The 17,371-nt window shown below is 44.8% G+C and overlaps 1 protein-coding gene across 1 annotated transcript; it reads left to right on the top strand.

Moving 5' to 3' along the window:
• The first annotated feature begins 1,404 nt into the window (after nucleotides 1-1,404).
• Nucleotides 1,405-14,939, top strand: LOC134406391 (integrin alpha-M-like). The gene is made up of 7 exons (XM_063137796.1): nucleotides 1,405-1,543; nucleotides 3,687-3,767; nucleotides 6,489-6,616; nucleotides 8,429-8,574; nucleotides 8,819-8,972; nucleotides 12,921-13,071; nucleotides 14,659-14,939. Exons 1-7 carry the CDS (start codon nucleotides 1,492-1,494, stop codon nucleotides 14,814-14,816), a joined length of 870 nt encoding a protein of 289 aa, XP_062993866.1. The 5' UTR covers nucleotides 1,405-1,491; the 3' UTR covers nucleotides 14,817-14,939.
• The last annotated feature ends 2,432 nt before the right edge of the window (nucleotides 14,940-17,371 follow it).

The raw sequence follows: 17,371 nt of genomic DNA, 5'->3' as shown, positions 1-17,371 counted from the left end.
CTCTCTCTGTCGTTCTTCTCCCTCTTCAACAGCCTTCCCCCAACTTGGTGCTCTCCAGCTGTGTTGGACTACAACTCCCACTATCCCCAGCCAGCATGACCATTGCTCTGGTTTAAAAATAAAGCACCACAAGGGAGAGTGTAGGCTCGAAATTGTTCATCCACAGTTGGCACCTGGATGGTAGACTGAGCGGTCACACAGGTCAACTGCTTAATCTTCCCCACTGTATTGTTACATTATTTTTATTTCAATTGCAGTAACGATTCTAGTTTTCATATATAAAGTAGTATACGCCCTCTCTGTGTGTCCTCTCATCCTCTTTTTTGGTAACTTGTTTTGTCTTTTCTGGCAATGTGTAAGTGGCCACCCTCTTGTATGTCCCCCAAATGCTGGAGATATATTTAGTTGGGACTATTTGTTGTTGTTTATTCGTTCAGTCGTTTCCGACTCTTCGTGACTTCATGGACCAGCCCACGCCAGAGCTTTCTGTCGGCTGTTGCTCCCCCTAGCTCCCCCAAGGTCAAGTCTGTCACCTCCAGAATATCATCCATCCATCTTGCCCTTGGTCGGCCCCTCTTCCTTTTGCCTTCCACTTTCCCTAGCATCAGCCTCTTCTCCAGGGTATCCTGTCTTCTCATTATGTGGCCAAAGTACTTCAGTTTTGCCTTTAATACCATTCCTTCAAGTGAGCAGTCTGGCTTTATTTCCTGGAGTATGGACTGGTTTGATCTTCTTGCAGTCCAAGGCACTCTCAGCTGCACATTGTCTTTGAAACTCCCTTCCATGGAAGGCCCATCTCACATCCTCAACAATCTTCCAGAAGTTGGTACTTAGACCTCCCTTGTTAGGAGTGCATTTGCTTTAGAATTTGCTGCTTTTAAATCTGTTTTTTTTAAAAAATATTTTAAAAATCTTTATTATTACTGTATTTTAAATCTCTACTGGTATTCCCATATGTGTTTTTTTAAAAAAAAAAAAAATTACGGCTATTTTTAATTGTTAATGTATTGTTGTTAGAGGCCTTGAGCTCCTAGGAATAAAGGTGGAAAACAAATGTTTCACATAAAAATAAATAGAAATAAATTACCAGAAATAAATGTGGGGTGCAAAAACATTTGAAGTAAAGTAATGCACATTATCATCTAAAGAGGGGGGGCCGTAAGACCATAACACCAGAGTCTAAAATAATCTAATTTCACCACTGATGCCAAAATATATTTCCCAGTCTTTAAGGCTGTTTTGTTTTTACTTTGGCAGAGGGACATGGCTGCCGCTCAGGCGTTCAAAATGTTTGCACATCCAAAAGTCACTGATACTTCCAGGGAAGCGAAATTGCTGCTTTATGCCACACATGGAGGCCATTCCTGGTCAGTGCCCTTCGGGCCTCCTGCCTACTACATTCAGGAGCAGCCTTTGCCCTCTTGCATCAACTGCAGCCCTCAGAACGCGAAAGGGTTGAAGATTGACGGGGCAGCAGTTTAGAGGCGAGCCATGGCAGCATCTCGAGTCTTCATTGTCACCCTCTTTTTCCTTGGAGCAACCGGTCAGTACATACACCCCAACTGTCCCTTTTTACTACTTTTGTGTGTGAGAGAGAGATCTGTCCCTGCTGAATGGCTGTCCCTGTTTTGGCCATTGGGACTTGTTGCCTGGTTAAAATATTGATAGGGTGGGTGGCTAGAATTGTTGTTTTTCAGGATCTTGCTTCCTTGCTAGGTCTCTACAAGTGAAATCGCAGAGTGGGGAAGTCAACAGATGCAGCATATCTCTCTCAAGCACCCTTCCCCAACTGGGTGCCCTCCAGATATGTTACACTACAATTCCCATCATCCCCAGTCACCATGGTGCTGATAGGGGATTACGATAGTTGTAATCTGGCACATTTGGAGGGCACCAGGTTGGGGAAGACTGATCATGGGGCAGCCTTCTCAAACCTAGTACCCTCCAGACTTTTTGGACTACAATTCCCAGTGTTCTCGACCATTCACCATGCCATCTGGAGTGATGGCACTCCAAAACATCTGGAGGGCACCAGTTTGGGGGAATGCTGCTGTAGGGCACATGCATGTAAATTCCCATGCATGGAATCTGTGGCACTCAAGATGTTTTCAGATTGAAAGTCCCATCATCCCTAACATGCTGTTTGGAGCTGATAGGTGTTGGAATCCAAAAACATCTAGCAGGGCAAAGGTTTTCCAGGCCTGTTGTAGTGCCAGTTGTGTTATTTGCTTAACTGAAAAAGTAAGCACACTCTTAACTGTAGCATAGTTAGGTAATTCTAGACTCTGGACATAATAGTCCTACAGGGGGGAATGGGCGCTTAGATAGCAGTCTGTACAAGCCGGCTCTGTCGGGTTCAGGTGGGTCCCTCCTGCGCATTCTGCTGAGTGGGGCCCTGACATGCACCCCAAAGGTGCCACTTCTTCTAAATTGGTGAAGGACAAGCTACTGCAGAGTAAATGCATATGGCAGAAGACAACCTTCAGTAATTAGGGTGACAGTATGGAAAGGAGGACAGGGCTCCTGTCTTTATCAGTTGTAAGGAAAAGGGAATTTCAGCAGGTGTCATTTGTATGCATGTTGCCCCTGGTGAAATTCCCGCTTCATCACAACCGTTAAAGCTGCAGAAGCCCTACCTAGCATGATCAGATACAAAAGAAGGCAGAGCCCTTGCAGCTTTAACGGTTGTGATGAAGAGGGAATTTCACCAAGTGCTGCATGCATGCAAATGACACCTGCTGAAATTCCCTTTTCTATACAACTGTTAAAGAAACAGGAGCCCTGTCCTCCTTTCCATATGGTCACCCTATTATTAACGTGTAACAGCAGGTGATGGGATATGAACCTCAGTCAGTATGAGAGTTATGTTGTTGCTTACTTGTTCTTGTTTTAATCTGTCAAGGGTGCAATCCTATGCGTGTTTAGACAGAAAAAAGGCCTACAACTCCCAGCTTTCCCCAGCCAACTATGCTGGCTGGGGAATGATGGAAGTGTAGGACTTCTTTCTCTCTAACCACGCATAGGATTGCACTCTAAATGGTGGACGGTTTGCAAATGAAGTGAAAATGGCAGAGATTTCAAAAGTATATGCTGTGCAGGTCACTCAAGGAAGTAAGCCAAGCCATTGAATACACATGAAGTCATGGTCTGAATTATATAGTCAAAGTATCAAGTGTATGGAAAACATTTTATTTATTTATTACATTTCTATACCGCCCAATAGCCAAAGCTCTCTGGGCAGTTCACAGCAATGAAAACAACAAAATACAGCATAAAATAAAAATAAAAACCAAAATAAAACCTAGCAGCAATGCAGATTTAAAACAAGAGAACTAAAACAGTAAAATGCTTGGGAAAATAAAAAGGTCTTTACTTGGGGCTGGAAAGAGCACAATGTAAGCGCCAGGAGGGCCTCTCCGGGAAGCTCATTTCACAACTGGGGTGCCACAGCAGAAAAGGCCCTCTTCCTGGTAGCCATCCAGGAATTTTGATTTGATTAATGTCTGGCTCAGAGGAGAAGCACCTCTCTTTCTCATATGCACGCACGCACACTTCATACACATAAACACATACATAAATACACAAAATGGTTTACACTTATTTCCTGGGCCTCGATACTGTATATTCCCCCCAAATATTGTCTTGATATTCCTGGAAGCAGCTCACATCATTTCCCTCTTTCACAGAGTCTTTTGTTGAAGATTCATTTGATCTCTTTGATGCCCTCCCTGCCACAGAGGCTCCCCGAATAAACCCAAGAAAAGAACGTAAGTGAGGACTGTGGAGAAAGTTGGGAACAAGGAAAATGGGGGAGGGATGTTATATGTTGTTAATGGCAGAGTGAGAACATTTTAGGTAAAAATATATTGTTGTTGTTGTTGTTAAGACTAAGTCAGCAAACCTACAGGGTTTGCATGTATGCCCCCACCACGGCTTGAATATTCAGAATGGCAGTTCCCACCCTGACAACAAACTCCCCTGGGAAATTCACCCACGGTGGGTTCTCATTACATGCAAACCAGGCCATTGTCTCTCAACCATGATTTCCCCATGAGTAAAATGGGGATCAGAACTGCGGACTTAACTGAGCAAAAATCTAGTCATGAACACTGAACACCTTCGCCAGTTTCCAAGTGTTGTATCAAGGACGAACAGACCGGGCTAACCCATCCACCTTCAGCAAAAATCAGTGGTTTTGCTTTAAGCCTTCCCATCCAGTGTGATAAAGGGCTGCACCACACACATGCTTCCTGGAAGGTTGTAGGTACCCTGCCTGCTGCTCGAATAGATTAATCATTAACCTGCCTCAAAGCCACAGGGGAAAGGCTTAACTGCGATTATCAGTTCTTGCAAGCTGGGCAGGCCCTAACAGGCATCACCACAATTATTCTCCAGGTTGCTTTGTGGCAAGCAGCGCACCAATTACACCTGAGCCCTTTATGTGGCTGCATTGTCATATGTTCCAACTGTCCCCTGATTACCAAAGACAGTGCCCATTTCCTGGTACCTCTCCTTGGTAGATCGCCACTCCCATTTTGTTTTCAAGAGGCTTTGTTAAAATCTTGTTTGGGTTATCACAGCCAGTGGTGTAGTAGTAAATCTGAAAGTGCAAATTTTAATAGGGTGGGCTGGGGGGATTGTGTGAACTGTGTGTGTGTGTTAGAATGGACAGTTCCTGGGACTACCAATCAAAAGACACTGTGCAGCGATTTGGACTTTTTTTCCTTGGTGGATTTTTGGTGGAAAGAAAAAAGACATGAGAAGCAGTGGGGAAATATGGGAGGGATACAGATGGAAAATAATGATGTTTGCACCTACCACCACCACCATGTAAAATTCTGTGAATGAGAAAGTTTCTAGCCCTCACTGTTCTGAAGAATATGCTTGAATGTGTGTGGGCAATGCCCAGTGAAACCTCAGATATCACCACTGAATGTTCAGTGGTCAGATAGAGGAGCTTCAGTGCCATAAATCACCCTGGACCGGACAAACCAGATTTAATTTGGCAACCTGGTGAGAACTGCAGAATAGATTATACAAAATAAGAGGGATAATGCACATTTGCTTAGTTTACATTAGATATTCATAAGGTTTCAAAATCCAGTTCTTCTTTGGGCAGGTTTTGGATTACCTTGTGTAGAATTTTGATTTATTCAGTTATATTTTTAGTGCACAGTACACATAAAGGCTGAACTCAGAGAGCCAGACTAGATCCAGATTCCCATGCATGGATTCTTCCAAGTATCTGCTGTATGAAATGCAGTGGAGGCTTGTAGCTCCAATTTTGGTGGGACAGTGGATCCATTCTGGGTTTCAGTCAGATCCAGCCAGCACTCTAAAAGAGGGGCTGAATCCGTTTTGGGACAGGGTTCAGCACTTTGGATAACTCCTTTAGAGTTCTGGCAGGTTCTGACTGAAACCCAGAATGGATTCACAGCCCCACTGAAATCAGACCCTACAGCCTCCACTGGTGAAACGTTAAGGTGTAATGGATCAGGAAATCCCTGGCAGGAATTTTTCCTCTGCCATGAACTCATCAGGTGACCTTAAGCAACTGGGCCTCAGCCCCTGCCCCCGCCCCATCTCTAATATGGGGATAATAATACTGACCTACTTTACAGGGTTATTGTAAGGCTTACAACCAGAAAATATGAAGTGCTTTGAACACAGGAAAGTATTATATACTTGTTGTTGTTGATGATCTGTAATTTGCTGGTGGGGGGTAGTATGGAAATGATTTCTACCCCTTACTATGCATTCTCACACTCACACACATACACCATCCTTACATGTACTTAGAGGCTGATTAATGTTGATAGTTAGGGAAACATTAAGGATACCTAGCCTTGGAAAGAAAGAGGTTGCTCAGAAAAGCTATGGTAACTCCATTCCAAAAGGTTCTGTTATTTAGCACTTGTAATTTGTAAATTTCTCAGTAAAACTGGAATACTGTTTTGCAGTAATAGGGTGCAACAATAGGGCTAATAACAGAGGTTTGATAGGCAGAAATAAATGAAACATTACATAACCACAGTACGTTTTTAAAAGTAAAATGTTTTTAGGCTGACATTAGAAAAGCACTCTGCATGTGGTCAGAGGCATCCCCATTATTATTACGTCACATGTTCTAGGGCTGATGGGACTGAAAACAGATTTTGAAGGTAGGGAGGGTATGGTGGGTTTGGGGTTTTTTTGGCGGGGCTGCTGTACCTTTAACATTGATGGAACTATCAGGAATTCAAGTGGTGAAGCTTTTCCCAGCATGGAATACAATAGCAATGGGTGAAAGCTTCACCAGTTGAATTTCTGCTTGTCATGTAGCTGTTAAAATGGACAGGACCTGTGTCGGGGTGGGTGGGTGAGAAGGTAGAACTCTAGGCTGAACTGTGGCCCAAATTAAACCCTGCTGAGCTGAGGAGTCTTGTGAATCGAGGGGAAAGGGGTTTGTTTTTGAGTGAACAGCTGTGTTTTGCTTCCTTCCTACCTAGAGTGTCTGAATGATGCCCGAGACATTGTCTTCTTGATTGATGGCTCAACAAGCATGCGGCCCTCAGAATTTTCACAAATGAAGACGTTTATTGCACAAGTCATGAAAAGCCTTCCACAGCATACGCATGTCAGTAGGGGGAGAAGGGCAGGAGGGGATGGGCTTAGGTGTGATGTAACCTTTCACAGGGTTGGTCCCCAAGGCCTGGAGGTGGGTTGGAACCTTCTGGAAAAGACGTGTTTCTTTAGGGCTGGCATTCCGTTAAGGCAGGCGGATGAGGCAGCCACTTCTAGGGTGACCATATTTCACTTGGTGAAATTCCTTCTTCATCACAACAGTTCATCAGATCAGTTCTTTAAAGGCACAACAAAGAGGTGAGCTAAGTAGGGGGTTTATAACTGCTGTGATGAAGAGGGAATTTCACCAAGTGCTGCATGCATACAAATGACACCTGCTGAAATCCCCTTTTCTATACAACTGTTAAAGATACAGGAGCTCTGTCCCCCTTTCCACATGGTCACCCTAGGTTTATAGCCTTATCAGTCTTGGCTGATCATTCCTTGCTGGTGTTCTTGCATTTGCTGTAGAGAAATTATTTAAAGGACAATGCCCTAGCCAAATGCTTACGATCTAATTTATAATACACACATACACACACACATGAGAGAGAGAGAGAGAGAGAGAGAGAGAGAAAATATAAAATAAAAAGTGAGTTGTGACTCTTCCATGTTGGTATCGAAATCGTTTTGATGGTTACTGTTCAAGAGCAGCAAATTGTCAAATATTGTCATATATTACCATAGCGTTAGAGGATGCCAGTTGGATTTTCTGGCCGAGGCATCAAACAAAGGGAGGCCATCTGTCCTACTTTAGAGAAGACAATTCTCTATTTGAAAGACTGCCAGAGGACAGTCCTCTATTTGAAGCCCTGTGGTTCAAGTCCAGTTTCAAGATAAAGAACCATAAGAAGGGAGAGGCAGGGTCCTTCAGGCCCCCCACCTAGAGTTAACGCCTGAAGGATAGCAGACTGAGCAACCACACGAGTCACTTGGAGGTTACCTGCACCACGCCACTATGATGCCGCTTTATTTATTTATTTATTACATTTCTATACCGCCCAATAGCCAGAGCTCTCTGGGCGCTTTACCGCTCCTTCAGAGGAAACCCTGCAGTTTCGCTGTTGCGGGATGGGGCGGAAAAATCCCCACGGCAGAATGGAGTGTGGGCTTTCTGGCGGCCACTTGATTCATCGGGCCCACCCCTGCCCAGCTTCACCCCTTCCGGCGACCTATCAGCGGTCGCCATCCATTCCAGAACGCCCCCATCTTGACACCGAAGCGAGGTCACATGGCAGAAGGACCATGGTGACCTCGCTTCAAGGGGAAAAGTAGAGGTAAATCCCTGACTTTTTAATTGCAAAGCTTCGGCGAAAAGCCTCACATTGGTTGCGAGTTGGCGGCTGCGTCATATAACCACATAGACAGCCATCCTGGTCACACTCTTCCCCACTGGGATGTATTGTGTTTCTATTTAAATTGTAGAAATTGTTTCTAAATGTGCATCTATGCCTATGTATGAATCAGCACCTACAAACGATGCAAATCTTTATCCTCTTCCCCCACCCCCTTTTTGCATGACACGTTTCCTCTCTTTTGGAGATATGTAAGCGGCCACCCTAACCAAACATCTGACTTTATTTAACAAGAGCAGTATAGAGTCATGAACTGAAAAATTGTGGATATAATTCCAAATAGAAATGAGGTATCTCACTAGCCCCTAGTTCTTAAAAAAATGGTTCCGGCAATGGGTCCCTAGGTTACAGAAGAGGTTAAGAAACAGATTTCTCCTCATTTATATGAATACATAAATATGAGCGTTACAGAAATTCAGAGAAACTCTTTCCCTCATTAATCTCTCTCTCTCTCTCTCCATCCTTCTCAGTTTTCCCTGCTGCAGTTCTCAAACAGGTTTGAGGAGCATTTCGACTACACACGTTTCCACGGAAATCGAAATCCTGACCACCTGCTCAGACAGGTTAATCAGCTGGGAGGCTCATCATACACAGCCTCAGCGATCAGAAAAGCTGTGTAGGTATCTTTGCTCCCTTTCTCCTGTCCCCATCACCCCAGGTTTCTTCTGCCTATCCTACTGGGGCAGAAATTTTACAGGGGATTTTCCTACCACAGAGATGCAGCAATGGGGAAATGCTTCACCTCTTGAATGTCTGCCTGTTGCATCAAGAGATGTGCCAGGAAAAGAAATGCTGGCCGCCCCATCGCAAAGGCCTGTGTTTCCTCACGCCAAGTCTCCCCTCTGCTCTTCCCATTTTAGCAGGGAGCTGTTCAACCCAAGCAAAGGTGCCCGCAGCACAGCCAAAAAGTTCCTCGTGGTGGTGACAGATGGGGAGAAAGTTGGGGATCCCCTGGAGTATGCAGATGTTGTTCAGGAAGCCGACAGAGCTGGAATCACTCGCTTTGCAATTGGGGTGAGAATTAATGTTCTTGTATATTCTTTCTTTCTTTACATATTTGCTCAGTAACAGTTAGAACTCTCAGGGCAAATTACAGTGATAGAACAAAACAGCAAAGGTAGATAACAAAATTCAAACCAGCAACACACTAAAATGGCAGCTGGGGCAGGACCAATCAGCAGCACTAACAGTGAAATCAGAGGCTCAGCATCAAGCATTCCTCTCTGGTGAAAAGGTTTCACAATTGCGGTGCCACCACTGAAAAGCCCTTCCAAAACACACCACTCCATTTCCTTCCTTCCCTACAGGACTAGGCCAAATATGAAAAAGGCTGAAGGCATCAAATTGAGGTGCAGGTTTAGAGAGGGTGAATTTTTGTCCAGGATGTTCCCAGTGGAGACTGGAGGTTCTGATGTTTTCAGTCAGAACCGGTCAGAACTCTAAAGAAACTCTCGAAGCTGCTTGATTTGTGTTCAGTTTCCTTTTTCAATTGAAAAGTCTCACAGAACAGTGTGCATACAACTGATTAATTGAGACAATCCCTGCTCACAAGCTTACAATCGAAAAAGACATGACACACAAGGAAACAAAGATGAAGAAGGAAGAGGAAAAAATTCAACAGTCTTTCAGCAGGGCTGGTGAAATGGTCCTGCTTCTCCTCTTATCTCCCTCTGGGAGCAGCCTCCTGATGATGACAATTGATCAAGGAGGAGCCTTCAGGTAGGGTGACCATATGGAAAGGAGGATAGGGCTCCTGTATCTTTAACAGTTGCATAGAAAAGGGAATTCAAGCAGGTGTCACTTGTATGCATGCAGCACCTGGTGAAATCCCTTCTTCATCACAACAGTTAAAGCTGCAGGAGCTATGCTAGAGTGACCAGATACAAAAGAGGGCAGGGCTCCTGCAGCTTGAACTGTTGTGTTGAAGAGAGAGTTTCACCAGGTGCTGCATGTACACCTGCTGAAATTCCTTTTTCTACACAACTCTTAAAGATACAGGAGCCCTGTTCTCCTTTTCATATGGTCACCCTACTTCAGGAAGAGTTCTTTCAGCAGGTCAGATATGTTTATATGCACATTGCCTTTGCCTAGGCATTAGGAGATTTGGAATCAAAATTCACCTCTGCCTTTGGGTGCTTCCAGATGAGGCTTTTATGGAGCAATCGCTATCCTTCAATCACAGATGTTTGTGGAGGGTCCAAATGATGTGATCTTCTAATCGTGACCCTCCTGTGGTTTCTTACTATTTCTTCCATCTTTCTCTTAGTGCAGAACATTACTTACGCTTAATGCCTTCAGATTCCTAGAGCCAGGTTATGAAGCACCCTTAGACACACTGTTATGCATTGTTTAAGTCATGATTTCTCAGTTTTGATTCCCCTCTCTGTAAAATGGGGATCACAATTGCTGAACCTGCCAGAGCAAAGCCTACCCAAGAATGTTGAGCATCTTTCTCAATTTTGAAATGTTGTATAAATGATCAAGAACATTAGTACCAGGCCAACCCTTCCACCACCACCAAAAACCAGAATCTTTGCTTTAACCCTTCCTTTGCTGTGTGATATGAGGCTGCGTCACACATGGTCCCTGGAAGGTGCTAGTGCTCCAACATGATGCTGCACCTTCCTCTGCCCTCCAAGGTGTGTCCAGGCTGATTAATCATTAACCTGCCCCAAACCCACAGGGGAGAGGCTGATCTTTAACTATCAGTTCTTGCAAGTCAGGCAGGTCCTAACGGGCATCACCACAATCGTTCTCCAGGTTGCTTTGTGGAGGCAGCGCACCAATTACTCCTGAGCCTATTGTGTGGCTGCACTTATATATTCCAACTGTCCCTTAATTATCAGAGACAGCGCCATTTCCTAGTGCCTCTGTTTAATATATCTGTCCTCATTTTTGTTCCAGTTCTTGTCTTTTCAGGATGCCTCCTTAAAATGTTGTTAATGTGAGCTGAAGCACCATTGGCTTCTTTGTGCCTAGGGTTTCCAAGACAGGCACCCTGATTGGCCAGGGTTCCTGTCCCCTTGTTGGATCCTCTATGCGAGATGAAGGGGGTCCCTTCAGACTCTGCCAGTTGTGCTTTGGCTCAGGAATGTTACCAGCACGTGCAGCATCATGCGCTTCTGCAGGCCCTGTTACACGTCCTGAAGAGCACTAATGCTGGTTAACCAATATATTTTAACCAAAAGCACAAACACCATCCAGGCTTTTAAATCAGAGGAGGGCAAGCTGCTTTAATACAGCACATAACAGACAGAGTTGGGCCTTCAGCAGTGCATAAGGGGAGGGGGAAGAAATCAGGCATTGATCTTTGGTGTTGAAAGGATACAGCCATTTCCATCTGGGAAATGTTGGAGGCAATGCATTTTGGGTCATGGGTAGTCCATGCTGCCCATCCTTCAGTACTGGGCAGAGGCCTGAGCTTTAGTGAACCCCACTAGCCCCCTCATTTCTAAAGCTCCATCACACCAGTGATTTATCGCACTCTCGCCATACCAGGTAAGTGGTTTTGCAGCGCGGTATTTACATAACGTTGTCCCTGTTCTTCACTCATCTCGCCTCTTCCCCCTTTTCCGTCTTATTTTGGAGCAGGGAAAGTCCATTTCCCTCCCTTCATGCACAATAGTAAAGCTGTCCTCGCACTATCGGCACATCCTGATTTTGTTGTGTGTGTGTGAAGGGTGGTCTCACTGACAAAAGAGGAGGGCAGGGCGGCTCTTCTCCAGTGCGCCGTTTGAAATCCTTTCCTTATTCTGCTTGGGGACGCGTGCTGAGTCGGTGGAACGGACAAACGGCCAACCGTACTTTCACTGCTCCAACTCCAGCTCTCTTTCAGCTTCCCTCTTTTTTCTGCCCGCTATACGAGTGCTTAGGTGCAATTGCGCAACTGGGAAGGGGGAAGGAGCACGGGTGCACGAACACCCCGCACTGCTCAAATGGCAGAAACAAGTGCCACCAATAAAGCCCCAAATCGCCCATGCTGTGTCCCGTTAAAAAACACCATTCCGTTTATTTTGTGGTTCCCCAAAGGGATTGCTAACAACAACCCTCTCCACTTATATTGTTTAATACTATCTTAGGGAAAAGCGTTATCTGTTGTTTTTCCATAATTGCGCAGTTTCAGGCTGCCGTGATTGCATACTGTGGTATTTGTGCAGAATTTTTTATTAAAATGGTTTCTGCCCACAAGGAGCCAGTTTGTGAGCAGCTGGTGTAACGAAAGATGCTGCACTCCACACAGCTCAAATGCCAGAAACAGGAGATAAACCCCCAAATCCCTTAAATGTTAGACGAAAAACCAGAAGGGGGGTACCCACGTCCATCACAATGTCCCTCACAGCCACAACACCCAACGAACTGCAGGGGGAAGGAGAAGGGAGGTGGAGGGGCGGGCACAATATAGTGGGAGAGAAAACAAGTGAGAGGAGATTAATAATAATAATAATAATAATAATAATAATAATAATATATTACCCACCTCTCCCTCTGGATCAAGGTGGGGAACAACACCAAACACAATATAATACATTAAATTAGTTAAAAGAGCATATAAAACCAATGCGGTATTAAAATAACAATCACGGCATCTTAAAATTCTTAAGTTTAAAATTCATCTGGGTAGGCCTGCTGGAAGAGATTAGTCTTTGTGGCAGTCTTAAACTCTGAGAGAGCTTTAAGCTGACGAATCTCCTCTGGCAGGCCATTCCACAGTCTGAGGGCAGCAGAGACTTCACCAGAATAGTAGCGATACGAGGAAGCACAAGCTAGCACAGATGAAAAGATGCACGAGCTGAAATAGCGCAACAACGCGCGCACGTGAAAGTGACCAGCGCTTGACGCGCTAATGAAACGAAGGCAGATAACGCAGAGGCAAACCAGGACAAAAATGTAGGTGTGATGGAGCTCCTCGTCTACCTCACCCTGTTAGCAATGACTTCTCAGTGACTTTGTTTCTCCATGAAGGCCGGTCTGATGTTCGGAAGCAAAGTTGCCCAGCAAGAGCTCCATGCCATGGCCTCCCACCCTACCACAGAACATGTCTTTGTCGTGAGACACTTCTCAGGACTCCGGGACATCCAAGCCCAGCTGAAAGAGAAGATTTGTGCCAGCCATGGTATTAGGATTTGGGGTCTAAGGGAGGGAGGGGGGAGCAATGGCAGCAACTATATCTGGAATGGGCTATGGATATACAACCCCATTCATGTATTATGTAGATAGAAGTGGGACCTGCAACAAAATGTTGCGGGGTGAAACACTCCTGGTTAGCATCCCAGTCGATCATCCACATCCTCCTCCTACTCTGATCCATCTCACCTGGTTTTATGTTTTATTCTCTCACAACTAGTTAGCATTCTGTGGGCACTTGAGAATGGTCAGTCCTCATCCAGCTATTTTTTTGGGAGGGTTGCCCTCCTGAGGGTTTTTTACAGCAGTGTTTTTTCTTCTGAAAACCTCAGGGCTATGCAAAGCCTGTTGATCTCTCTCTCTCTCTCTCATGGGTGGCACTGCTCTGGCTAAATAAGAATTGGCATTCACATCTGAATATGTGAAATGCACAAGCTGCCTTGTGTATTTTTTAAAAAAACTTTTTGCAAAAAGGCAGGGTATAAATGAATCGACAACAACATATTTGCACTTTGCATAAGTCATCACAAAATGTGGTGATGGCCTTTGCTTTAGATGGCTTCCAAATGGGATTAGACAAGTTCATGGAGGAAATTTCTGTTAACTATGAGCGTCATTAGATGGGGGAAGGGAAATTGCGGTTCCCTACCGTCACTTCTCCGCCTGTCCCACAATACTTCCTCTTCCTTCTCAAAGAAGAAAGAGGAAGTAAAAAAAGACCACGTGACCCATTCAGGGGCTGTTTTTATCGCAGGAAATGGCGGCACATCCCGTTTCCTACGAAAAAGTTGAATTAAAAGTGATCAATTTTGGGATGGAGAAAAGGCAAGAAGAAGCAGGAGGTGGACGGTGTTGTCTAAAGGGTGCGCAAAAAACCATGAGTGGCCAGTAGTGAGCGTGTGATAAAACGCTTGTCTGATGAACTCCTAAATGAAGTCTCCAAGGGGCCGTGAGGTGTGTGTGGAATAGCCTTCATGTCTTATTAGTGGGCTTTCTATCTGATTGGCCACTGTGTTAAACAAGATTAGATGGACCTTTGGCCTGATCTAGCAGGGCTCAATTTACAGAATCACAAAAATGTACTTCAAGGCTCACAGAATTAGCAGGAAAACAGATTTGCTCACAGATCTCAGTGATCATGCAAATAGACCATCTGCAGGGGAAAGAAAGAACGTACATTAAGCAGCTCAGGGCAACACATGAACAGAGTTGCCATCTCTCTTTTTCCCTTGGCAGAGCTCCTGTGTCTTTAATAGCTATATGACACGCAGAAATTAAAACATATCGTACTGCCTCTGCCAAGTAAGGTTGGGAATGTCTGCTCTAGTTGGTGATTTCGAGCTGTCGCCCAGCTGTTAAAGGCCCAGGGACCTTGCTTCCTCCGCCAGCGGTGGCAACCGTACATGTAAACCAGCCCTTCATAGCTACATCCACATTGGGGATTACAGCGCAAGCCTTCCAGGCTGGAAGGTCGAGGGAGGAACACTGGCACTGCTGAGTCTCTACTAGGAGAAGGTTGTAGTATATCGAACGTGCCGGGATGACATTATGGGAAATTCTGTTTTGTGTCCTCCAGGCCCAGTGGTTCCACCAGCGCCACAGGCACCTGCCCCCTGCAGCTCGCATTCTGATCCCCAGGTGATGCAGAAACTGGAGCAAGTGCTGAATGCCCTGGATCAGGTGAAAGCCAAGGTGGACCTGCTTGCTGCCAGGCAGGGGAAATGTGGCCCGTAGGAAAGCAAGCAAGAAGAACATTCAGTGTAGGCACGTGGAGGTCTTTCCTGTATATGACTTTTAGTCAGGATTTTTACAGTATGCTAAACTTCCTCTGATGCCAATAAAGATACCTGCTCATCAGCCTTCTCTGCCTTTTACCCCCACAGCAGCAATAAATCAACCCCTTAGCAAAGCTGCTACAATTTTACTTATTTTAATTTATAGTCCTGCCCCAACCCCAAATATCAAGGTAATACAAGTCAAATAACCACAGCAAAATAGACATACAGTCCAATCCTGTACATGTTTACTCCAAATAAGCCCCCTTGTCTTCAAGTGCATTTACTCCTAGGTAAGCGTGCATAAGAGTGCAGTCTAAAACCCCACCATATTCAAATGATGCATATAGATTTTCCCCACTCTCTGTCTCCCAAAATATTAGAACTCAGGGTCATTCAACGAAATGGATTGGCAACAGATTCCAGACAGAAGAAAGTGCCTCTTGGCAAATTCACTACCATAAAATTGTACAGCACCATGTACATTGATGGTGCTATATAAATAAATAATAATAATAATAAAATATTGTGATGACCACTAGCTTAGAAAGGGGTTAGTCAAATTCAAGGAGGAAAAGTATGTCAATGCCTAATAGTCATGATGGCTAAATGGAAGCACCACGATTAGAGGCAGTGTACCTCCGAATACCTAGGGTGGGGTGTCGTAGAGGTGGGAGGCAACAGCAGGAGTATTGCCTTCTAGTCCTGCTTATGAACTTCCTGGAAGCTTTTGATTGGCCATTGTGTGGGGCTTTGATCTAGATCAGCCTTCCTCAACCTGGGGCGCTCCAGATGTGTTGGACTACAACTCCCAGAATGCCCCAGCTCTGGCTGGGGCATTCTGGGAGATGCAGTCCAACACATCTGGAGCGCCCCAGGTTGAGGAAGGCTGATCTAGATGGAACTAAATGAGGCTTTAATCTCATCCAGCAGGTCTCTTCTTAAATTGTGCAATGACAGATAGGTATCAAGAGAAAAAGCAGAACTTTTTTCCCCCATGGCAGGACTCTGATCCGAGCAACGACAAATGCTAAACATCACACAACTGCAAAATAAAGTTACCAAATCGTGGTTCAATGAATTGCTGAGCGAGTGAAGACTTTACAGGACTCCAGATTTTATACCTGTTTTGCCACAGCTTCCTCAGAACCTCACTATAATTACTGCAAAACATAACACAATACAAATGAAAATAAATCCCAATTCCATATGTGTAACCTCAGTTAGGGAATTTATTTTCATTTGTAGTGTGTTAAGTTTTGCAGTAATCATAGTGAGGTTCTGAGGAAGCTGTGGCAAAACATGTATAAAATCTGGAGTCCTGGAGTCTTATCTCACTCATCAATTCATTGCTAAATACATGAACCATGTTTTGGTAACTTTACTCTATTTTGTATACATGTATACTGATGTTATAGTTATATGATGTTATATGTCTCTATCTTGTTATAATTTCTTTCGTGCTCACATATTATATCAGTTCTTTTACCCCACTGCCTTGGCTGTTATTCAGATTTTGTGCAGTTGTGTGCTCTTTAGCATTTTCTGTGAACTGCCCTGAGAGCCCTGGCTATGGCTATGGAGGCGGTATACAAGTGTAATAAATAAATATAATAATAAAATATTTGTCCTTGCTTGGTACTTGCAACCACTGCCTCTGTTTTGTGCTTAGGATTCTGATCCGAAACGCATTAACAGTGCTAAATAACAAAGCCAAGGTGGCTACCCTCCCTCCAAATCTGTAAATGGGCTTGAATTTAAAAATCCCACATTACCTAACAGGGCTGAATTTGGTTCTCTAGTTCTGTGTTTACACTTTCTGGTTCCCCTATTTGATCTAAAGATGCAGGGGCATCCTAAATGATTTCTTGAGTTTTGACTTCTGGCTGTTTGTACTCCAGTCACCCTGTAGCATGAATGTGAACTACAAACCTTGGTGCTTGGTTTGGCTAGACTTTTTGGGTACTCTGCAGGTCAGGCTTTGTCCTTAAATATGGCATTTATTTTTCAATATAATAATGGGTAATTTGAAGTGTATGCTTCCCCCTACCTCTCCCCTTCCCCCCACCGCAGGTCTCCAAAGTCTCCTTTTCTTTAAGCACCACCCCAATTCGACTAAGGAGGGGCAGTGTTGCCGGTAAGCCAATTTCTAAAACAGAGGGACAAAATCACGGATTTATCTTTCCTGCTGTATCTGGCACAGTGGACACAGTGGACGACTTCCTAATCTCTTTACCCTTCGAGCCGCCTCCCTGACGACGGGGAAAATGCCAACAAGGAGCGAAAGGGGAGAGGTTTGGGAGTCCGGCGGGGCCTCTGGGTCTGCCGCTGCAGTGGGCCTCTCCGGTCTGGCAGTATCAGCGACACAGTATTTTCCAGGGGCCCCCTGTGAAGAACCAGCAGGTCTCGCCTTGCTGCCGCCTTCTCTGTGGCATTGGGCAAAATTGCTTCATCCCAGCTGGCAGCTCGCCCTACTGCGCTCAATTATGGGCAAGGGCGTATTTGAGGTCAGAG

Source organism: Elgaria multicarinata, chromosome 11 (genome assembly GCF_023053635.1).
Source record: "Elgaria multicarinata webbii isolate HBS135686 ecotype San Diego chromosome 11, rElgMul1.1.pri, whole genome shotgun sequence".
Lineage (NCBI taxonomy): Eukaryota > Metazoa > Chordata > Lepidosauria > Squamata > Anguidae > Elgaria > Elgaria multicarinata.
This window is presented reverse-complemented; position numbering and strand designations above follow the sequence as displayed.